At 36.8% G+C, this 21,299-nt stretch overlaps 1 protein-coding gene across 2 annotated transcripts in view; it reads right to left on the minus strand.

Annotated features, from left to right (window-relative positions):
* Rho-6 (serine protease rhomboid 6) overlaps nucleotides 1-17,962 on the minus strand; it is a 136,345-nt gene extending 118,383 nt beyond the window's left edge. Inside the window, exons 1-2 of one of the 2 annotated variants that reach the window (XM_077409696.1) lie at nucleotides 17,860-17,962; nucleotides 17,544-17,657 (exon numbers count right to left, since the gene is read on the minus strand). Coding sequence is in view for 1 of the 2 variants with exons in the window: in XM_077409695.1 (XP_077265821.1) it covers nucleotides 17,544-17,682 (139 nt within the window). In the remaining variant the exon portion in view is untranslated. Of the gene's footprint in view, nucleotides 1-17,543 lie in introns of both variants that reach the window. The other variant, XM_077409695.1, reaches the window with a different exon arrangement.
* Between the last annotated feature and the right edge of the window lie 3,337 nt (nucleotides 17,963-21,299).

Consider the following 21,299-nt stretch of genomic DNA (forward strand, 5'->3'; position numbering starts at 1 on the left):
GGTTTGTAAAGAGTTTTATTCACCTGAAAAGGGTCCGAATTTGGACCGAAACGTTGTGTTTTTATTATTAATAAATTTGCCAGTAATAGTAATGGAAATTTGACGATATTATTTTATATTCACTGGCGAAGAAAATTTCCCATTATTGTTAAATTCTGACGTTTAAAGAAAAATAAAAGTAGATAAAGCTGTGATTTTCTATACACATTTTCAAAACAATATACAAATTTAAAATAATAATTAATATAATTAGCATGTTCACTAGCACGATTAAATCGAAAAAATCTCCACACCTTTTTAGTGTAGCGCTACATTTTTATTCAAGTATATGCTTACAATTATGCACACATAGAATGTATTAAAGAGGCCAACTAAGAGTGTTCTAAATAATAAATTACACATATGTGACATCAATCTCTCACGAGAGACCGGCGCATATCGCACATATGTTACGCGTGCTAGAGAATGTTAACGTTTGTATATCACTGAAATAAAAGAAAAAATTCAGAACGTAAGCGTAACATATGTAATCTTCATAAAATTAATAATTTGTTTAATCTTAAATTAATAATAAAACTAAAACGTAATAGATATATTATATTTCTATCTATCTAACGAATATCAAAGACATAAAATTGTGATGGTGTACGTATATAATAATGATTTAAACGAAAATTTCATAGTTCCATCAGTATTTCGCATGCAGCGATAACGCCGTAAAAACGCAAGCTCGAGAAATCACAGCCGCGATGGCGTTATGTTTCCGAGTAATAAATTATTTTTCCCCGGAAATCGGCCGGAGCAAAGCGCCATAAATATTGACTGACAAACAACTACGATAAATATGACGAACCTGACTATTAACGTCGACGAACTTCGCGACCGATTCGACCATGCCAACTTTGAAACCGGTACTAGGTATATATATCGCGATATTCATCAAAGTATATAATTATTTCAGAACGGCGCGGACGCAACGATAATACGAATTGCTTTGTAAATTCCCTAATTCCAACTAACTCGGCCTACGGGGAATCGTAAAGGTAACGAGGCTTGTAATCATGCAGAAGTTAAATCGAGCAGACCTCGCCGGTCACCATCACGTATTAAAATCGGTCGGAAACTATTTGGAAAACAAATTCGCATGTTTCCATCTCGCGAATGAAATCAATTACAATGTTTTTTTTATATAATATAATAGATATGTCCCAAATTATCACATCCGTCATTTTATTTTTCAAAACGTAAATAACGATTATCGTACATCGATAACAAAACATCGAAAGAGAAAAATTATATCTAGTAAAATACATCCAGCAAACATTAAATACATTTGACGAATATTTTTCCCTCGTTTTCCCCTAATTGAATTATTTTATTTTGTTTTAAATCGTTGGAAGAGAATTGATGTGACACGCGGTCAAAATGTAAAAGAATATATTTAATAGAGAATCCGTACGTTGAAACGTATATATTGAAAGCTTTTACAGTCTTCACCCGCGCGATTTCGAACTTGGGGAATATTGAATTGTTCTAACGTATTTTCTTGAACGTAAAAATTCACTCTATAGAAAAATTTGTATATCCCGATGTAGATCGTTGAAAGACAAGATTTCTGAGTTCCCTTTGCTTTGCGAAAACTTCCTATCCTTTCCCTCATTTTTTGAAATAGGATTACGATATTGAATATCAATTAAATAAATAGAAATTTTTCGCTTATACTAAACCACCTAAAAATATATTCCATATCTCCATATTTATTACGATACCGAAAATAATAATCCAATTTTTTTGTAAAATTATTAATAAATCCGTGTTCCTAAGTATATTCTTCATTCGTCTCAATCCTTAATCTTATTCTTGATTTCTTTGTAAAATTGATATAAATCGTATTGAAGTACAATCAAAACAGTCGCAAGAAGCGACAGATTAAGACACTGCTTTACTGCAGATATAATAGTACGTAATATATAAATCATTTACACACATATACTATTATATAATTAATAATAAATATAGGCAAACATACTAAGAAAATTACATTCTTTTTTCCTCATATCAGCATTTCGGAAAATATCTTTATACTTTAATGAAGTCTTATTTGCTCGTCGAAGTTAGATCGCCGCATTGTTTTCCCCAAATTGTCATCGGAAACTGATCTCGATGTTCTCACTTCGCGCATAAAAATACGCTGTATGAAGGATATGAAAATCAGAATCGCCATCGAAGGTACTTCGCCCGAGGACAAAGGCCCCACGAAGTTCGAGATCGCGGCGCATGAAAAACTTTCCGTATCTTCAACTTCATAAACGTGAAAGTTATACCGAACCGAAAGTCTTTCACGAGCAAATCGCTTTTACGCAGTTTGCGAAAAGTCGTGTCGCACAAAGAAAAAGGATATAAACATAGATATCGATTATTGAAATCGACATACTTTTTGCGAGACTTGATATCGATGGAATATATAGCCATGTAAAAATGATCTTTATATATTTCTTCACGGTAATTGACGTAAAATGTGCATTTTCGCTTATCTGTGCGGGTATCTAGAATTGCATTCGTAAATATTACAATATGCTTTCCTGCTAGATTATGATGTACCAAGATCTGCCGGAATTTTAAAAAAGTACGTCACATATTTTACACTATAATTTCGCAACCACGCGAAGAGACGTTACGCAAAATATTTCTTTTTTTTGCGTACCTATACAAATATCTCTCTTGAGTATCTCATATTCTTTTTGCGTTGAATAGGTATTTTGCTCAATAACTTACGGGAACAGAAAAAAAATACTTCCCAATAGATTCTCTGCTGATAAAGTCACACTGCAATTTCGACTGCCGCGATATCAGCGCAAGCGCGGTAACGTTGTTTTTCTCGCATTGCGGAAATTCCTACTTAAAATCGGTGTGAAAAGTTAAGTTATTGCAATTTAAGTCGATTGGCCGCAGAACGGTGGAAGATGACGTACGGGGAACCAAAAAGGGACAGCTCTAGAGCGTCTCTCGAGCGTGCGCTAGAAGAGCTTTTTCCGCGCTTCGAACTTCGCAAACATATCCGGTGCATCCGGCCGAGACAAAAACGGAAGCACTAAAGTACCTGCAACTGCGCGATGTTGCTAACTTCGGCGCATTCAGAAACTCCTGCTTACCCTTACAGCAGTTTTTGCTCGTTACTAAAAGGTGAATAATTACCCGATTCTACGCGAGCGCAATTTCTAGCACCTTCCTATTATCCGCTAATGACGGTACGTCTGAACTCAATCGCATACTTCTAGTCGACTAGACTCGCGTATAGTATCACCTATGCATTTGATAATATTAGTCATTTAGTAGGTTTTGTGTATTTACCAAGTTATGCACGTATTTTAAATTCACCGTCACATACTAATTACTCAATATATCAATAATTAATTACGCTATATATTAATCTAACAATCTGAAAAAATACTATTAATTTAATAGATATCATTATAATATTATAACATAATGGAGCTTTGTAATCAAAGTTATAAACGTTATCTGTATATATATATGAACGTAGAACAAGAAGATGTTATATATAATATAATATATTCCATAAAAACTTCGTCTCAACAGTGATAATTTTCGTTATATGATAACGGAGAGTTATTCAGAAACTCGACGGGTTAACCATCATTCGCGAAAGGGGCGAGGAGAGGAACACCGAAATAAAGGAAGAGTGCTGAAGAGCAATTACGTTTCCCCGCGTTTCTTCGCACCCTCGCGAGCTACAGAATGTTTATTGCTATGATACAGCCGCACGGTAGCTAAGTTAGGTGAGATCGTCCCCTTTGCCACCTCCAGAGGTATCTTCTTGAGATGGTATTTCTCGCTGCAGAGAGAATCTGCCGCCGCGTCGCAAAAAGCACGGGGTGACGGCGGGTAGTTGGAAAATTCCATCCAGAAGTAACATTCTACTGGCCTATCTGAGCTCGTCGAAATTCTAAATGGAACATTCCATTTATTTAAACTAAATTTACGGCAAACCTTTGGGGTCCGCGAGGAGATACACTAATGCTGCGCGAGACAGTCTCTGTTTTACTTATCTGCAGATTTACCACTTGTTTGTAGCGATTGAAAAGAAGCTGCGCCTTTATTATGCAAAAAGCATAAATTTTTGTTCATGGGCGAGAAACTGATTGCCTACCAAAAGATTTTTATAATCGTAATCCTAAAATAATGTGACATTTTTATACTTTTCTTTTGCGTTTCTTTTGCGTTTCTTCTCAGCTATCTTTGTATTCTCAAATATAACGACCGCGCAGCATAAAAATGAGATCTGGTTAAAGATAATATTAAGAAATTCCAACGGCGTAAAGTCAATCAAATTTAAAATAAATTTTATCATTTGCAATGGTCCTATTTTGAAACAAATTTCGTTGATTTAGATAATTAAGATATTCCTTTCATGAGACACCAATGTCTTAAGAATTAACTGATTTTTTGGTACGAGAAAGTTAAAATGCATATCTTTACGCCAGAAAAAAATTAAACCACATTACCGAACATATAAAGAAAAATTATGACTTTGAAAATTCGATATTTTATATGTGACGTTATCGAAAAAGTCTATTTTCCAGCACGTTTCAATGTAATAATTTGTTTGCCAAATATGTTAAGATATTAAATATTAACTGCGCTACACACACACACACACACACACACACACACACACATTCGCTAAACTCTATACTTTCGATAGTGCCGATAAAAATACAGAGTCACCGAATATTTAAACAAAATATTTATGTTAAAAGTTGACTTGAAATGTGGTTTATAGATGAATATTTTTAATGGCGACTTTCAAGGACGTATTTGGCAACGCTGCAAGCTGTGCGCTCATGTCACACTTCAGAGTTCATCGCACGTACGGGTTATTATATCAACTTTTATTTTCACAAATTGTCCCTTATTTTTGCCCACATTACTCCTCACTTTATGTTTCTTATCACTCATTATTATTATAAAATCTCTCTTTGATAAAAAGAAAATGTCACAATATTCTTTGATTAATGAAATTGACACTTACATTGAAACTTTTGTTTGCAACTTCACATTTACAATCGGCGCCCTGAAAAGCCGGCAGCGTTGCCATATTGTTCTGACAGTAAAATTTACCGAAAAAAAAACTTTCTAAATACACATAATATTTTCACTTTTTTCTTATAATTAAACATAATAATCAATTATAACTTGATTTTATATAAGTTTAATGCAATATACAAGAGTTTGCTGACGCCCTGCTTAAACGCCTATAAAATACGCTCCTCCGTGAAAGGAATACCTTAAACAAAATATCGTTTAAAAATTCTAAAATAAGATCCACTATTTATTCGGACGAAAATGCGAGAGGAACTTTTTGAGATCGCATGGAGGCATTTACATCGGAAAAAATATGGCTTGTCGCTAGTAAAATATTTAAGATAACCCCCGAACTTTATATCGTAACTTGAGGAGTCTCCGACTTTGTATCGCCGCGGTCGTCCGTGTTATTTATGAGATAAGCAAATCTTTATTTATGGCGTCAAATTTTTTTTCTATCGTTCCCGGTGCATTTTTCATATCTTCGATATTTATACGGGCGCGCCTGTCCTCAGGGAAATTCTCCATCGCCGAGAAGGATCTATACGAGGGCAGCCGGGCCTTTGCTGCGTAGCTTGATATGAAAGATGGCATCCTGATGACGTCTATCTGCGCGCTGTGGTCGAAAGTTTCAAGTAACGTTTTACATTTATTCCATGGCGATTTCGCCCGGTTCCTTTGGCATCACCGATATCAAAAAGCGACGGGAGAAGCTTGTCGTGGATAGGCGGCCGAAGCTTACCAACAAACTTTATATTGTGTCCCGCGAACAAAGTTTGCTCGTGGCAAACTACATCGCGTCTTATTTATGAATAAATCTTTATTTATGCGCTGGATCACGCGGCGGTATAATGCTGCCATAGTCCTCGCATTTATCGTTGTCTTGTATTTACGTCACGTCCCAGATTAAAATAAATTGTTTAACAAAGCAAATAAAGTATGCCATTGCACCCCAAACTTATTTGTAACAATGTCTTAAATACGTTTCACACAATGAAACCTTAACAGTTCTTTCACGTCTTAAATTCAAATGCGAGAAGATTACAAAATCAAATAGTTAAAATCTACAGAAAATTTGAAAAATAATATAATATATCTAATAAAATTAAAATTAATATATATATATATATATATATATATATATATCTAATATATAATATATAATATATACATATAATTATACATTTTTATATTTTTAATAAATCTGTATTAAGAATATTCGTTATTTATTTTATGACAAAAAGATCTATATACTTTATAATTATATACTTGATACACATTTTATAAGTATAATTATTCAGCATAATCAAAGTACCTTTTCGAAAATATCACAATTTTTATAATCACGAAGGAAGAAAATTGACATGCATAAAGAGTAACACAATTTTTGCGAACCGGCCACAAGTGGTTTGCGAGTGTGCATGATTTTACCGTTAAACGAAACTTTATTTTCCCCACGCTATTTTCCGAGGCCTCTATAAGGACAGACGAACCCTCGAAAATTATGCTATCCCCATCGTCATTCAGCATGATCTCATTTTCTCAGCGAATAGGAAACGCGCGAGGGGGTTTCTATACGAGGGAGAATGTGTGACCTTCTTCAAACAGTCAGAAAGTACGAAGAAAGAACACAGACTGAATTCTCCAAAAAGCAAGATCTGTGAAAGCGAAAAAGAACAGAACTGCACTTCTTACGGAAAAGAAAGTATACGAAGGAAGAAAGAACAATAAGGAAAAATTATGTTTGCTGCGATAATCTCGTTTCGTATACATAAGATGCAGTGTGAAAAAGAGGACGGAAAGTGAAAGTAACTGCATGTTCTTCGGATCCTCTCGTGTTCCTTGCGAGGGATTATATTCCTTCTTATGAAAAAAAAACATCCCTATATAGGGCCTCGAAATTTGATTATTTATTCAAATCCTTGTAGAATCGTGTTAAGACTGTTAAGTAATTTTTTCGGTATATTCTACCGATATTTCCTCGGACTTCGTAAACATATGAACAATTTTCTACCTTTTATAACAAATCCACACATTTAAATTAATCTCATTAATGCTTTTTATTATTATAATATTTTTATTATTTTATCGATAATTCAAATTTTCTAATACGCTCTAATATGCTAAATACCTATAGTTTGCAATATGCGTTTGAAAAGTGGAGAGAAAGAGAGAGAGAAAAAAAGAAAAAGAGAAATTCGCAAATTCAATATTCCATGAAAGATCACGTAAAAGTATGACCGCGATCTGATCATGAAGAAAACGAATATCGTGAACTTCTTTCTTTAGTTTCTTTTGACTTTAGAAAACTTTTTATTTGATTTATTTACCTCTCAGGACTGGCGCGCCAACAATGCAATAAAAAGCAACAGATAATAAATAATAATAATACAACTTCGAAAAATCTGATGCAAAAACAAAGAAAAAACTAATTGTAAGTAAAAATGAGTAAAGAAAAGGGAATGCTATAGTGTTAAACTACTGTGTATAAGATCATCATGCAAATAGTTTTTTTATTGAACTGCACAGGATAAATGAAAATCACATGTCAGGGGGTATTGCGAAATTGCCTTTACACCGGATGGTGCAAAGCGGTGAATGAAAACGTTAAAAGCGGTACGATGCAATAAAAAGCGCACGAGACAATAGACCGGGTGAAGTGTGTTTTTTTCTTATCAATACCAGGTACGGCGCGGGTGGCGGCGGCCGTGGCATGGTGCAGCGTAAAATTGCTCGAACTTTTTTAGACTTTTCTGCGAGTGCACAATGAGCAGAGGGCAGCTCGGGGAATAGGCGATTCGCGTGAATACTAAATTTTAAAAGTAAGCCAAGACGAGAGAAATTTATGGTGCGCGCGAGTGTAAGTTTACAATTACACGGAAAAACGAGGAGGGGATAGAAGGTAGAAGAAAGGGGAGCAGAGAAAAGGGGGGAGAGAGAGAGAGAGAGAGAGAGAGAGAGAGAGAGAGAGAGAGAGAGAGAGAGAGTGAGAAGAATAGCGGTACAACCCACCGGTCTTAATCCCCTTTTTATCTCTGCACCTTTTACCCGGAGTATCTATGGCCCTTGGAGAGGGCAACGCGGAATTTCGAAGATCCTCCACCTCCGTGAGGGATAATGTACAACGATCGTATATATAGATGCTAGAATTAGGGATTAGATTAAGAAATGTGACTTTTTTCGAACGCGATTTGTTGACGAAATAACTTACACTACATCGACATCAGATTTCGCTATATCAAACATATACGGTACACTAATTATCATTTTTTGTGAAGGTTAAACGTACTAACATGATAATCAACTAAAATCAATGCTAATGTGAGTAATTCGATGAGCTTAAAATTAAAGCGTTTTTACATAAGCGACTTAGAAAATATTTTACAGATAAATCATCGAAAGAAATAAAACAAGAATCATTAACAATAATTAAATAATAATTATTTTCAACGAGGGTAAATATTTGTAATTCTGTAATAAAAGTTGTAAATAAAATAAAACAATTTAGTATAAATAACTTGATAAATAATTATAAAAATGCTATAAAACTTTTATAATTTTTTTTCTCTCACATATTCTATAGTTATAAATATAATTATATGATACAGTACATATGTTATCTATTGCAAGTTTTTAAATATCGTAGGAATAAAAAAAGCTGTGAGTATATGTGAACTGTGATGAGCCAATGACAGCTGTAAGTAACGATGGACCGAGTGATGGACCACTAGCTGGCAGTCCTTATGTCATTTAGCCAACGCACACTACTTCCAGCGTACTACAAAAGTTAGTTTATACATACATATCGTCATTTGGCAACATCTGCGCGGACGGGCGTGTCGAGCTACAAATTCGCTCAAAGCACACGCATACTTCAAATTATAGTGTTCTATAATACTCTAGTATAATTTAAACAACAAAATTAGTATTCAAATTACCATTCCACTATGTAAAATTACCATTTGAATTAGCTCGGCTCGAACAGGCCTATATACAGACTTAGAAGCAACCACTTATAAACAACGAAAAAATAACTAATGAAGAAATGCCTGAATAAGTCTTTCGCATAGGTCGAATAGTTGTGAAAACATCGTGCGCAATCGTATACTAATATGAATAAGATAAACAAAATATTTTGACAACTGAATTCCCTTCCATGGCGAATCGCAAAAATTTTCACAATGTTCGCTCGTTCATCAACAACGGAGTTATCGTATGTGATTATCGGAAAAAACTTCTTTCGAGATATTTAAAACGTATTTTGTGTCGACCAAAGGCGGGAAAGCGGCTGATAAAAGCCGGAATTAATGTGAAATGGAAAACTAGAAGGTACTTTAATTATGTTTCCCGGGTTTAAGCCAGCCCTTCGTGGTTACGTGCCGCAAAATCCCTCTGTCTTAAGGGGATTCTTATGAAACCTCTACAGTACTGACGACTAATTGTTGAGAAAGGCAAGTCAAGATTCGTCGCAGAAGATAAAGACTTATAAGTCCATAAGCGTGTCTTTCTCTTTTTCCATCGCAAAGCTTTCTGCACGAGTTAAAATTGATCAGCTAACGACAAATAGTAAAAATTATATAAATAAAAAATTAACCCGTAAATTATTTGATAATTAATTCTTATTACTTCCTATCTATTTTTTCCTATCTAATTGTATAATATCTAATATCTATAATAATCTAATATAATCTATAATAATACATTCCTATTTCATATCTGAATTAGGAGTAATTTAAGCGAAAATAGGAGAATAACATAACTTCTTCATTAATACACAATACACGATTATAATAATTAAAATGTTACATTACTTTAATAATATAACTTTATATAATTTTCATGTACGTCTTCTAATTAAGAAGTTTAAAAAAAAATTGGTCCACTAGCTGTTTTCTATCTTTTCTCGAATAATTCTATTAATAACCATTCGCGCAAATATACGATGCCTCTCAAATCTGTTCGTTAAATATCTGGCCAGGATATTTCCAATTTGCATTACAGACATACAAATTTTACCGCTGGTAAAATGGCATAATCTCGAAAAACATCCGTGATTATCGTAATCCATTTGCATACGCTTAAAAAACGCTCTCATGGCGAATCCGCGCAGAATAATATTATCAACAAGCTAAAAGCCTGAAATCAAGCTTTCGAATCAGAGTGGCCGAAACAAATTTTCCCGAACTAACCAACTCGTATCGGTTTATTAAAGCGCCGTAGAACATTTTCACGTGTTGATTACACATCAATAGGGTTATTCACGACCTCCGTTTCCTTTTTTTTTCCGCGGGACGTGTACGGGTTATATACCATTGGCGGAAAATTGGCTCGGCGCCAGATCGGGCTTAAAGCTTTTCTACCGTTCCACTGCAAATAATACGCTAAAAGCTCATGTCAAATCGTCGGCCGGATATACTTTTAAATTCGTTACACAAACCGTTAAAGAATATTTGCGATCATATATTTCTTTCGAATCACGAGTATATAGTGACGTGTACGATCGATACAAATAAGGGAAGACGATCGCGGTACTCGGATAGAACGAATAATTGAATTTCCACATGAATGCTTCGTTTCACAAAGCTACGTGTATTATCTCGAAATATTAAGATCTTTGAATTCTTTATATATTTAAAGAGAGATATACATATATCTCTCTAGCATAATATTTAATTTACTAATCATAAATACAGTGTATTTATGACAAGTAATAGAGAAATTAATGCATTATATACACGATATTACATGTATATGTATATGTATACCGCAATTGTATATCTAAGTTCCCGTTTTCCTCAAATATTACCAAAACCGTGTATTAACATTATTTCCGAGAAACAAGCGCGCGTACTTGTAGAGAGCTCTTCACTACTTACATTATGTTCTCCTACATTAAAGCAATATTCCCCATATATAGACAAATATAGCTACAATTTCGCATTGCGATGCAATTGTTCACATTCGAGTACAAAGAGACTGTGTCATTCCCACGAAATTTGGTTGAATAGCTGGATAGCGTGAATACGAGGAAGGTCGACCAATGCAACCCACGTTTTAAATATTTGCCCGGTGAGCTCTCTTTATCTCTCTATATCTCTCTCCGCTTATAAAAAAAATCCCTAGTCAAATCGACAAGCCCATCGTCGATTTCACGGCAAGCCGCGGCCCGCGAGTGAAAACGCGGTCGATTAGTCAGACGATCCAGCCTCGATCATCGGAGTTCGGACAAATGACAAATCCGACGCGATGTCAAGGGCGGGCGCGATAAAACCGGTTGTTTTGCGCCACCCGAGAGGTTCTTTTTCCATCCCTCTTGTCAACGCGACCGGGACAAGAACAAGAGGCGAAAAAAGGCCGAGCACGGGTAGCAGAGGTAGGCGGAAAAGGCGTTAAGAACTACAGGCGGAACCGTTTACGCTTCGTCTCTTTGACCTTCGAGCAAAACAAGAATAGTGCGCACCGACTTTCCTTCCACTTATATAGACTCCGCTATGGCGACTGAAAGAAGATCGACCTTTTGTTTCATTAATCTAAGCAAAGTAGTCGCTGCGGAACTGTGGGAGGCGGCCGAAGTGACTGCGCGAATATTGATTGTAAACGCGAACGTAGTTTACATATGTAATATCGACGAAGAGATGGCGGTATCGAAAAACGAAGATTTAAAAACGAAAATAGATTCCTTTTGCAACATAAAATTCAATTCTCGAAAATTCCATCCGGAAGTATAAACTCAGCTTTGAAACGCAGGATATTTATATTAATATTTATTTAGCTGGTTGGAATGCGCAATTTATATTTTCCATTTTGCGTTATATTCTAAATCATATACCGTACGTATATAAAATACATATGTCTCAACACACATTTTTAATTTTAAAAACTTTTGTGGTTATTTTCAATTTAAATTGATTTTAATTAACACTAATTTTTTTTTAGTATTCTCCAATATTTTTAATTTCCATTAACTTCTATTCAATATTTTTTTATGTCGATTGACAATAATCGCCTTTGCCACAATGTTTCTGCGTTTCGAAATAATTATTTGCTCCCGTAATACATCATTTAAATTCTTGTTCTCTCTCTTGCAGTTGCCGAAAGATAATGGGAACGCTGGGGGCTCTTATAGTTATCCCACACGCGTGCTTACGAGTTAAGATCAAGCGATGCGAAGTCATATAAATTAATATCACGGAAGCACCTTGCGCAACTACACAAGACTACACGTATAATTCCGTGACTTATGCGAAGAGAATGCATATAGCGGAATCGTGCAACAAACGTGCAAACATGAAAATACCGATATCACTTTACTCGGTCTTTATGACCTGGAATATGGAAAGCAGAAGCAGCTTGGTGAAAACGAGATATTTAGGACGCGGCAGTTTTTGCCGCTGTAAACCTTGAAATTCAAGAATATATACAGTCTTCTTCCAAACTCTTTCTTTCTATTTCAAATGCACGCAACAATTTAAGAGAATAACATTTTTCTCATTTCAATTAAAATTAACTTAATTTCAAGTTTGATTTAATTCGATTCTTGTTTCAATTCTTTCTCTCTTTTGATTCTAATTAACCATCTGATGTTTAAGACAGATTTCTAGCCCGTAACGAAATAATTTGTATATAAGATCGTTTACATATCATACTTTGCTCGTTATATCCATACGTGATAATTAATTGAAAAGAATAATCATTGAATTGAAGACACTTATCGAGGTCGTCGATCAAAAGAATTCAGTCTCACGTCTCTCTCTCTCTCTCTCTCTCTCTCTCTCTCTCTCTCTCTCTCTCTCTCTCTCTCTCTCTCTCTCTCTCTCTCTCTCTCTCTCTCTCTCTCTCTCTCTGTAGCACCTAAGAAAAAGTTTAAGATTCCGAAAATATGGGAAGGGAAAATGTGGTATTCAGATGAAATTAGAATGGCAACAGATAGAAGGGATGAGGCTCACAGTAGAGCAATAAGCTCAGGCAAAGAACAGGACTGGGGATTTTTCAAGAATGAAAGAAATGCAGTAGTTAAACTTATTAGGGCAAAAAAGAAAGAATATTATGAGAATATGATAGATAATAATAGAAGTGATCCTACAAAAAAATGTGGAAAACTTTGAAAGAATTAATTAAAGGTGAGCAAAGAGGTTCAGAAAACATCGATAATGTAGATTTTGAAATATTAGAAGACATAGAAGAATGCAATATAGCTGATAAATTTAATATATATTATGTAAAAGTATTAGCAACATTGTGCAATATATTAGTAATAAGGGGATAGAAGGCACAGGTAAGAGACCTATTTATGTAATCGAGAATAAGGGAATTATGGAAAATTTTGAGCCAATTAGTGCAAGTGATCTGGAACAAATTGTTAGGGAACTACCACGAAAGAACGGAACAAAGGAAGGGATAAATAGTGATATACTGAAAATGGTGCTACCTGTGATAAAAGATGAGTTTGTAGGGGTAATAAATGATTCGCTTAGGACAGGTAAATTTCCAGAAGGATGGAAAACATCCACGATAATACCGATACCAAAGGTAAACAAACCAAAAAAAGCGAGCGAGTATAGACCGATCAATATGTTACCGATATATGAAAAAGTATTAGAGTTAGTTGTAAAAAAACAGTTGGAAAAATTTCTAGAAAACAATGAAATAATAACCGAATACCAATCGAGATTTAGGAAACAGCAGTCGTGTGAGACAGCAATTCAAAGTTTTATCGAGGAATGGAAGTTGATAATTGAGGAGAAAAAAATGGTGGGGGTGTTATTCCTGGATCTTAGGAGAGCGTTTGAGACAATAGATAGGGTAAGATTAGTGGAAAAATTATATCAGTATAGAATAAGAGAAGTGGTACTGGAATGGATAATATCGTATTTAAGTAATAGAAAGCAACAAGTTAGATTCAATGATATATGTTCTAAAATAATTGAGACAGTATATGGCGTGCCACAGGGATCAGTATTAGAACCTCTATTGTTTATTTTATATATAAATAATATAGTTAAAGTCTGTCCGGAGGGAAGTATATTTAGATTATTTGCAGATGACACGACCGCAAGTGTAACAGGAGAAAGTTGTGAGGAATTAGAAATAAAACTAAATATGGTGCTCGGTATACTTGAGAAGAATGGATGAATGTGAATATGTTAAAAATGAATGCAGATAAGATAAAATATATGATAGTTATAAGTATAAGGAAAGAAATAAAAACAGACATAAAAGTAAAAAGTTTGGATGGAACTATAATTGAGCGTGTCGAGATAGCGAAACATCTGGGTGTAATGATCGATAGTAAACTCCGTTGAGAGAATCACTGTGATTATATGTTAAAGAAAATAGGGAAAAAAATGAGTTTTCTGAATAGAATAGGAAATGATATATCGGCGTACACTAGATGTACTGTGTATAAGTCTATCATAGCGCCTCACTTTGAATATTGCGCAACGATGTTAATAGGCATGGGTGAGACGCAACTGAATCGACTGCAAGTGGCACAAAACCGTGCCATGAGAGTCATACTGCAATGCTCGCGATATACAAAGGTAGAATTGATGCTGCAAACCCTTAAGTTTATGAATGTAAGACAGAGGCTAATGTACAATGTATGTATTTTTATTTTTAAGATAGTAAGAGGCATAATGCCAAAACATTTAAGTAATAGGATAGAAATAGTAGGAGATGTGAGTGGACGGCAAACGAGGCAGGCTGAGAATATTAGAATTCAATATCGCAGGACGAGAAGCGCACAGAAAAGTATATTTTATGAAGGTTTGAACATGTATAACGCCCTGCCGATAAAAATTAAGCAATGTGAAAGAATTGAACCTTTCAAACGTAGGTTAAGAGAATATATTGTACCTCATAATTTAAAGATATTTTATGTAAAAAATAGCCGAGAAGGCTAATAAAGCTCAATCAATCAATCTCTCTCTCTCTCTCTCTCTCTCTCTCTCTCTCTCATCGCGCTTAACTTCAATAAAACTCAAAGCAAACTCGGACTTTGGAGCACGCTCGCAACGCAAAGCCCTAAGCTATAGTTCACCTCGTTTATGCGGAAGTCCGGCACCGGCTCGAAGCGATGAAGTTCCCACGCCGCGGCTTGAAATCGAACCCGACCGGTATATCGAAAATAATCTCCGACCTTGCCGAGTGTGCGATCGCCATCACATTCCCGCTATCTTACGCGTTAAACTTTTATAACCGCTAACACAACTTTCTCATCGGTCTGTTCATTTGTCGACTTTGCAAATCGGACGATAGAAAATATCGTCCGGCAGACCATTCGCTTGTTATTTTTAGAACAATTTCCAGGTATTGGATCACGAGTTATTCATAGATCTGCACAGACATGACTTGATTTTTTTTTCTGGACCATTTTCACTTAAGATAGAAATGTGAGATCTGGAATGTCATGGCGAGAAATTAGATGGCATTATTTGTAACAATTAATTAAATAAACAACGACACATTGAGAAAGAACTGCTCGCGATTTTATAAGTCTATTTTCAGTGTTTAATATATACGGAGTAAATATACTTAGATTAGCACACACATAAATAACTGCAAATGTTCTTTTGAAACAAAGTTTCGTATATTATATAAGTTTTACAACAACCGACTTCCTTCGCTCTACTTCTACACGTATAAAATATACGTATAGTCGGTAATACGTGCGTTACGTCATCATGTTTGTGGCAATGAAACGTCACGTTTGTATAACGAAGTTTCGTGTACGGCCGGGGCATGGTCACGCGATCATCGCACAAAAGCTGTAATATTACATTTATGTAAATCTTTTCTATTTAAAAAGACAAAAATCATAATTATGTAGATATATTTCAGAAATTTCTTCTCCCATTTCAGTTTCCACGACTCTTTCCCACGACTCTATTCCACGTCTCTATCGAGTTTGCTATAGCCTATTTATCGAGAACAATGACATTAACTGCTAACACCTGTATACTTTGCAAACTATTCAACGTACAAATAATGTTTTATTTAAAGACCTTTCGCAATCGATTTATGTATAGAAACTACTCTTAATAAGTTGACTGTAAAATGTTTTACGGAACCTTTCATTGACGTTAAAAAATAATTAATAAATTCAACACTGCTCTATTTGGTGAATAAACAAGAGTAAACGTCGAAAAGTTATGTTTCAGCACAATGTTATGGCGCGTAAAAGAACTTATAAAATACTGGGTACTACGTGGCGAGGTCGTTATTTAGACGAGGGGTTCGTTATTAAACCAATCGTTATTAAACCAATATTCCGCAATCAGCAACGCAAGTGGCGACGTTTCTAACACGTAGAACAATTTCTAGATATGCTATACGAATGTTTGTTAAAATAATTTTCACCGAGAGACGCAACGCGACAATAAACACCTAAAATTCCGGGAAACGCTGCGTTCGGTAAGTAGTATACGGCATGTCTGACCTTTATTTGACTATATCTACTTGGCCGGAGTGAAAATTACCTCCGAGTCTCTTCTCCGTTTATGCGCAAACATTTTATAGTTGCATATATTCATTATAAATTATGCGAACTGTGTTTGCCTGAATCGTGTAAATTATTTTAAAGAATTACACGTACGAGTGTATTATATAATTAAAAAAAGTTATTGTATATACATATACGTATAATTGCATGTTTTCAGACGAATAACTTTTAACGATTACGCTTTCTCCTATTTGCAAAATGACACCTTTGCTCAAGAAGATTGTCCAATTTATAATTTTTTCCTTAATATTATACGCAGCGCTGCGATAGCATATCAAAGTTATATACCTATAATTTACCATTGACCGATTATTTTGACACACTTGTATTTGTTGCGGACACCGGACAGTAACGTGTATAAGCATCCGGATAGAGTGCAGTTTCGACCGTCATCCGCAGCGGTGGTCTGTCGACGCACTCCAATTTGACGGTTATACTCCGTTTTTCGAGCCCGAATTAGAGGAAAGCGTCGCGTCGCGTCGCGGCGCGGCGCGTCTATTTCTCGCCAAGGACGAAGTCGTCGACCCCGATTACGAATTTATCATCATCCGGCGTAAAGCCGGACAAGCCCCCCCCCTCCCCCCCGAAAGCCGACGTGTCTCGCCGAGAACGAGACACGTCGAAACGGATATTAAACACGTCTGTTAACGTTGCTATATACACATGTTAACTCACGCGCGAGCGAAACTCGTGCGTGTGTCCCCGCGTAGACGCCGCGCGATACTCGAAATTCGAAACGCGAACGAAAAGCGTATTCGATGTCGTCAAGCGTGAAATTCTCGGAGTTTCTCGACAGGCCACTCGCGGATGTCGGCCAACCTGTCCGGTAACGCGCGGGGCCGGCCGACGTCAACCCTGCCCATCTTTTTTCCCCTTTTTTTTTTTTTTTTTTTTTTTTTTTTTTTTATTATTCTTTTTTATTTTAGAATAGCCTCACCTGATGCTGAGAAGTCGATCGAATCACTCCATGATGTCACTGGCCGACTCCAAAGCTGCGTCGGGGTCGACGGGGATGAGAGCGTGAGCGTCCACTCCGGGAGTCTGGACGGCCCTGAATGCAAGACACAAAACACCATCACGCACGTACGCTCGGGGGAGCGCGCGCGGGGATGTAATTCGCGACGCGATCCGGAAAGCGACACACGGCGGGAGAGAGAGAGAGAGAGAGAGAAAAAAAAAATGTAGAGCGAGAGGAGCGCGACGAAAAGACAGAGAGGGGGGAAGAAGAGAGACAGAGAGCGAGCGACACGAACGTTACACGTCCGGTTTCGCGTCCGCGCGTGCACTGACTTCTGCTCTGTAGAGTCTGTCTGTTCAGGCGCGCCAGCCCGCGCCCGCAGTCCATCCACCTTGGGCCACTGTAGACTCGTCGCTAGGTTGCCATGGCGACCGGTCAACAGCACGCGCGCAGCGCAGTCGGCGCGAGCGAGACGCCGTCGCGCGGTTGTCGTGGGGGGGGGGTCGGCGGGGCGAGAGCCGTGGCGGCGTGGTGGCGGTGGGAGGTGGAGGGTCGGGGGGACGAGACAGGGGAGAAATTTCCACGTTTTGTGGAAAATTCCTTTGAACAAGTGGAAATAATGAAATCACGCGTCGCGCGACATCATTCGCCGCAAGAAAATACATATTATACATTTGAAATCTCCCCTTTGCTCTTTCCCCCCCTCTCTCTTTTTCTCACCCCCTCCCCCTCCCCGCACCGTGAAAATATATATGCAACGAGATATATTAAAATATATAGTTAATGCGGCTGATAATATCGGGGGAAATTAAAATCAGAACGATAGAATGATGCTGCTGTTGAACGTGCAGCATAATAAAATATATCAACGCGTGTAATTGGTTGAAATGAGGATAAAAGGATAAAGACCACTTTAATGATTTTATAATTCATATCAGATTTTAAAGGATGAAATTCTATTCTAGTATTATACATATGCATGTGTGTTTTTAATTCTTCACACGCTTTTTCGGTATTGCATAACTCATAACATATACAGAATTAAATTTAGAATTTTATCATGAATTCTGATTTGTGACGAATTATGGATCTTCTGAAATAAATTTAAAACGTTTCGTAATTGGAAAAAAAATTAAGAGTTAACCGCAATAATACTTGAGAGAAAAATAAGACTTGGCAAACTTGTGACTATACATAGGTGCCTTTTCATGCTGACACTCGACGCTCGATTTGGGCGTCACTTGATCACGTGATAGGTCAAGTGACAGTCTTTTTAACGCTCGTTTCAGTCAATTGCTTGTTTCGACGCTCGCATATTTGATGCTATTTCGCCTTCTTACCGATGAAGTTGGTCACGTGACCAGTTTTGACGCTTAAATCAAGCGTCGAGCGTCAGCATGAAAAGGCACCTTATATAACTGTTTCTTTCACTGTTTTAAATAATACACATTGAGCAATTAAAAAAAAAAAGCATAAACACAGACATGTAACGATTTATGCATAATTGTAAATTGAATATTTTCGTGTGTTTCCCGGATACGTGTGTGGTGTATCGCAATAATCAGCCATTACCTATTTTATTATTCCCGTCGCGATCGAATTTGCAATTCATTTTTTAGATCGCATTTGCGTCTCCATTTTCCGCACGTTTCAATCGGCACGAAGTAGGAAAGTGTGGAAAATCAATAATACGGTTTAATAACTTTCTCATGCACCGTGCGGAAAAAAAATTTTGGCATTTCGGGCATATGCGTCGATATCCGGAGAATTAATAACGACCGCATGTTGAAAAGAACCGTCGAATTTCGGCGCGATGGCCGAGGCCATCAAATAAGCTGATGCTGCAGAAACGTATTCGCGAATATGTACCTATAAGCTTTCTACTGTGATCAGCACGACGGATCGTCATCGTTTCGATTTTTTCTCGCATATACTTTGTACCACGCATTGCAAATGACAGATAAATTATTTGACAAAATTAACGAAATAATTTAAATGGTCAAAGTCAATCATAGAAGATAAAATAATTATATCTTCGACGATCGTAGTCTTGAAATGAAAGCGCAGCTGAGAATGCCATCAAAAGATAAAGAACAAAAGTTAACGATCGAAAAATAAAAAACGCAAACACACGCCAATGCGCAAGGAATATTATTTACCTCAAAACCCCATATATTTCCGCGTAACTTAGCTCCGCTTTTATACCGATTCAATTATCCGTAATTTCCCCCAACTTCCTAATTTATTAATTAAAGAATTTGCATGTTGAAGAAAATCTCTCGCGACTGAATAAAACGCGTAGATAAGACGGCAAACAAGAAAGATGGACGGCAAGAAAGAAAGGAGGGGAAATAAAGAACGGGGCAGGGGATTCCGGGCTGGATTATGCGCATCGTGGAAATTAATAAGGGGCACGATGTAAACGTGCACGGTTGAAATGCGCCCTCCACGAAGAAAGGATCGTTAATGCCGGGCTTGTTTTACTTTTTCTCTCTCTCTCTCTCTCTCTCTCTCTCTCTCTCTCTCTCTCTCTCTCTCTCTCTCTCTCTCTCTCTTCCTCTATCTCTTTTTTTTTTTAATGTCGCTCCAGGACGTCGATACGATGCGACTACGTGAATAAGTACGTGACTTCCAACTCGAGCATCTCATAAATACGAGCAAATTCCCTGAAGTGGAGAGGTGAGCGACTCATTCGACGGCGAAAGCGCGGACAAAATGTCTGCGGCGAAGTTTCGAAAAAGGAAAAGGACAGATACATGGGGCTCTCGGGGGAAGAATTGCGAAAATTAATTTACTCGCGGTCGTAAGTGAACCACTTGTTTCGCACGTTCTCCACGTATACCTACGCCGATAGAGGAACGGAGATTTATTTTTACCTACCTGCGTTATCGCGTGCATGCAAAACAGTTCCGATGCAGAACTTGCGTTTTCGCAGATTTAATTACGCCTGTTTCGATAACTCGCAAGAAGAACAAACAAATCTTAACCTCTCTCGCGATTTAATACCTTGTTATTCAGCTGCTACCACTATCGCAAATTAGAGCCTATGTACAATAACCATAAATTAATGTATAATAATAATAAATTTATCCCAATTTAATCTCGATTTAATCGCATTGCTATAGTTCCGTATAATAAAGCGACTAATTATTGTCGCGTACATCAATATGATTATCATTTTAATCTGTCGACGATCGATAATCACGGTGACCGAGTAAAAGGGTGCGTTATTAGGGGCTTTATAGCAAAAATTAAATAAATTATTAAAGCATCCTCGATGCATAATATGTGCGTTTAAATGCGCGCGTAGAAAAGAATCGCAAGATACACGTTAGATTTACAAAATACTACGATTAGGTATTCTCCACGAGCCGATTTTAGCACGTACCTCGGCTCTACGCGTTTTGATAACGTAGCTATAGAATTTCACTGTTTACTACAACGCAGCGCGCATCCAAACTGTATACTGCATCTGTAAGCCAGACTATCCTACTCCAATGTATAGATTGCTCCCGATCTAATTTCAAAATTAGACTAAACCGCAACAACTACCCAGACATAAACGCGCAACCTTACATGTAAGTATCGCTACACGCTCGCTCCAGCATTTTTATCCTATCGAATGGATCGAGAAAGTCTCGCTTTTGTGTGAACGAGTAACAATGTATAAGAAGGAACGGAAAAGCTCGCGTTACAAATTCTCTGTATAAAGGTCTTTGTGATGCAAAAAAATAC

The sequence above is a fragment of the Temnothorax americanus genome, unplaced genomic scaffold (assembly GCF_048541705.1).
Source record: "Temnothorax americanus isolate GAGA-0224 unplaced genomic scaffold, ASM4854170v1 Scaffold27, whole genome shotgun sequence".
In the NCBI taxonomy this organism is placed as follows: Eukaryota; Metazoa; Arthropoda; class Insecta; order Hymenoptera; family Formicidae; genus Temnothorax; species Temnothorax americanus.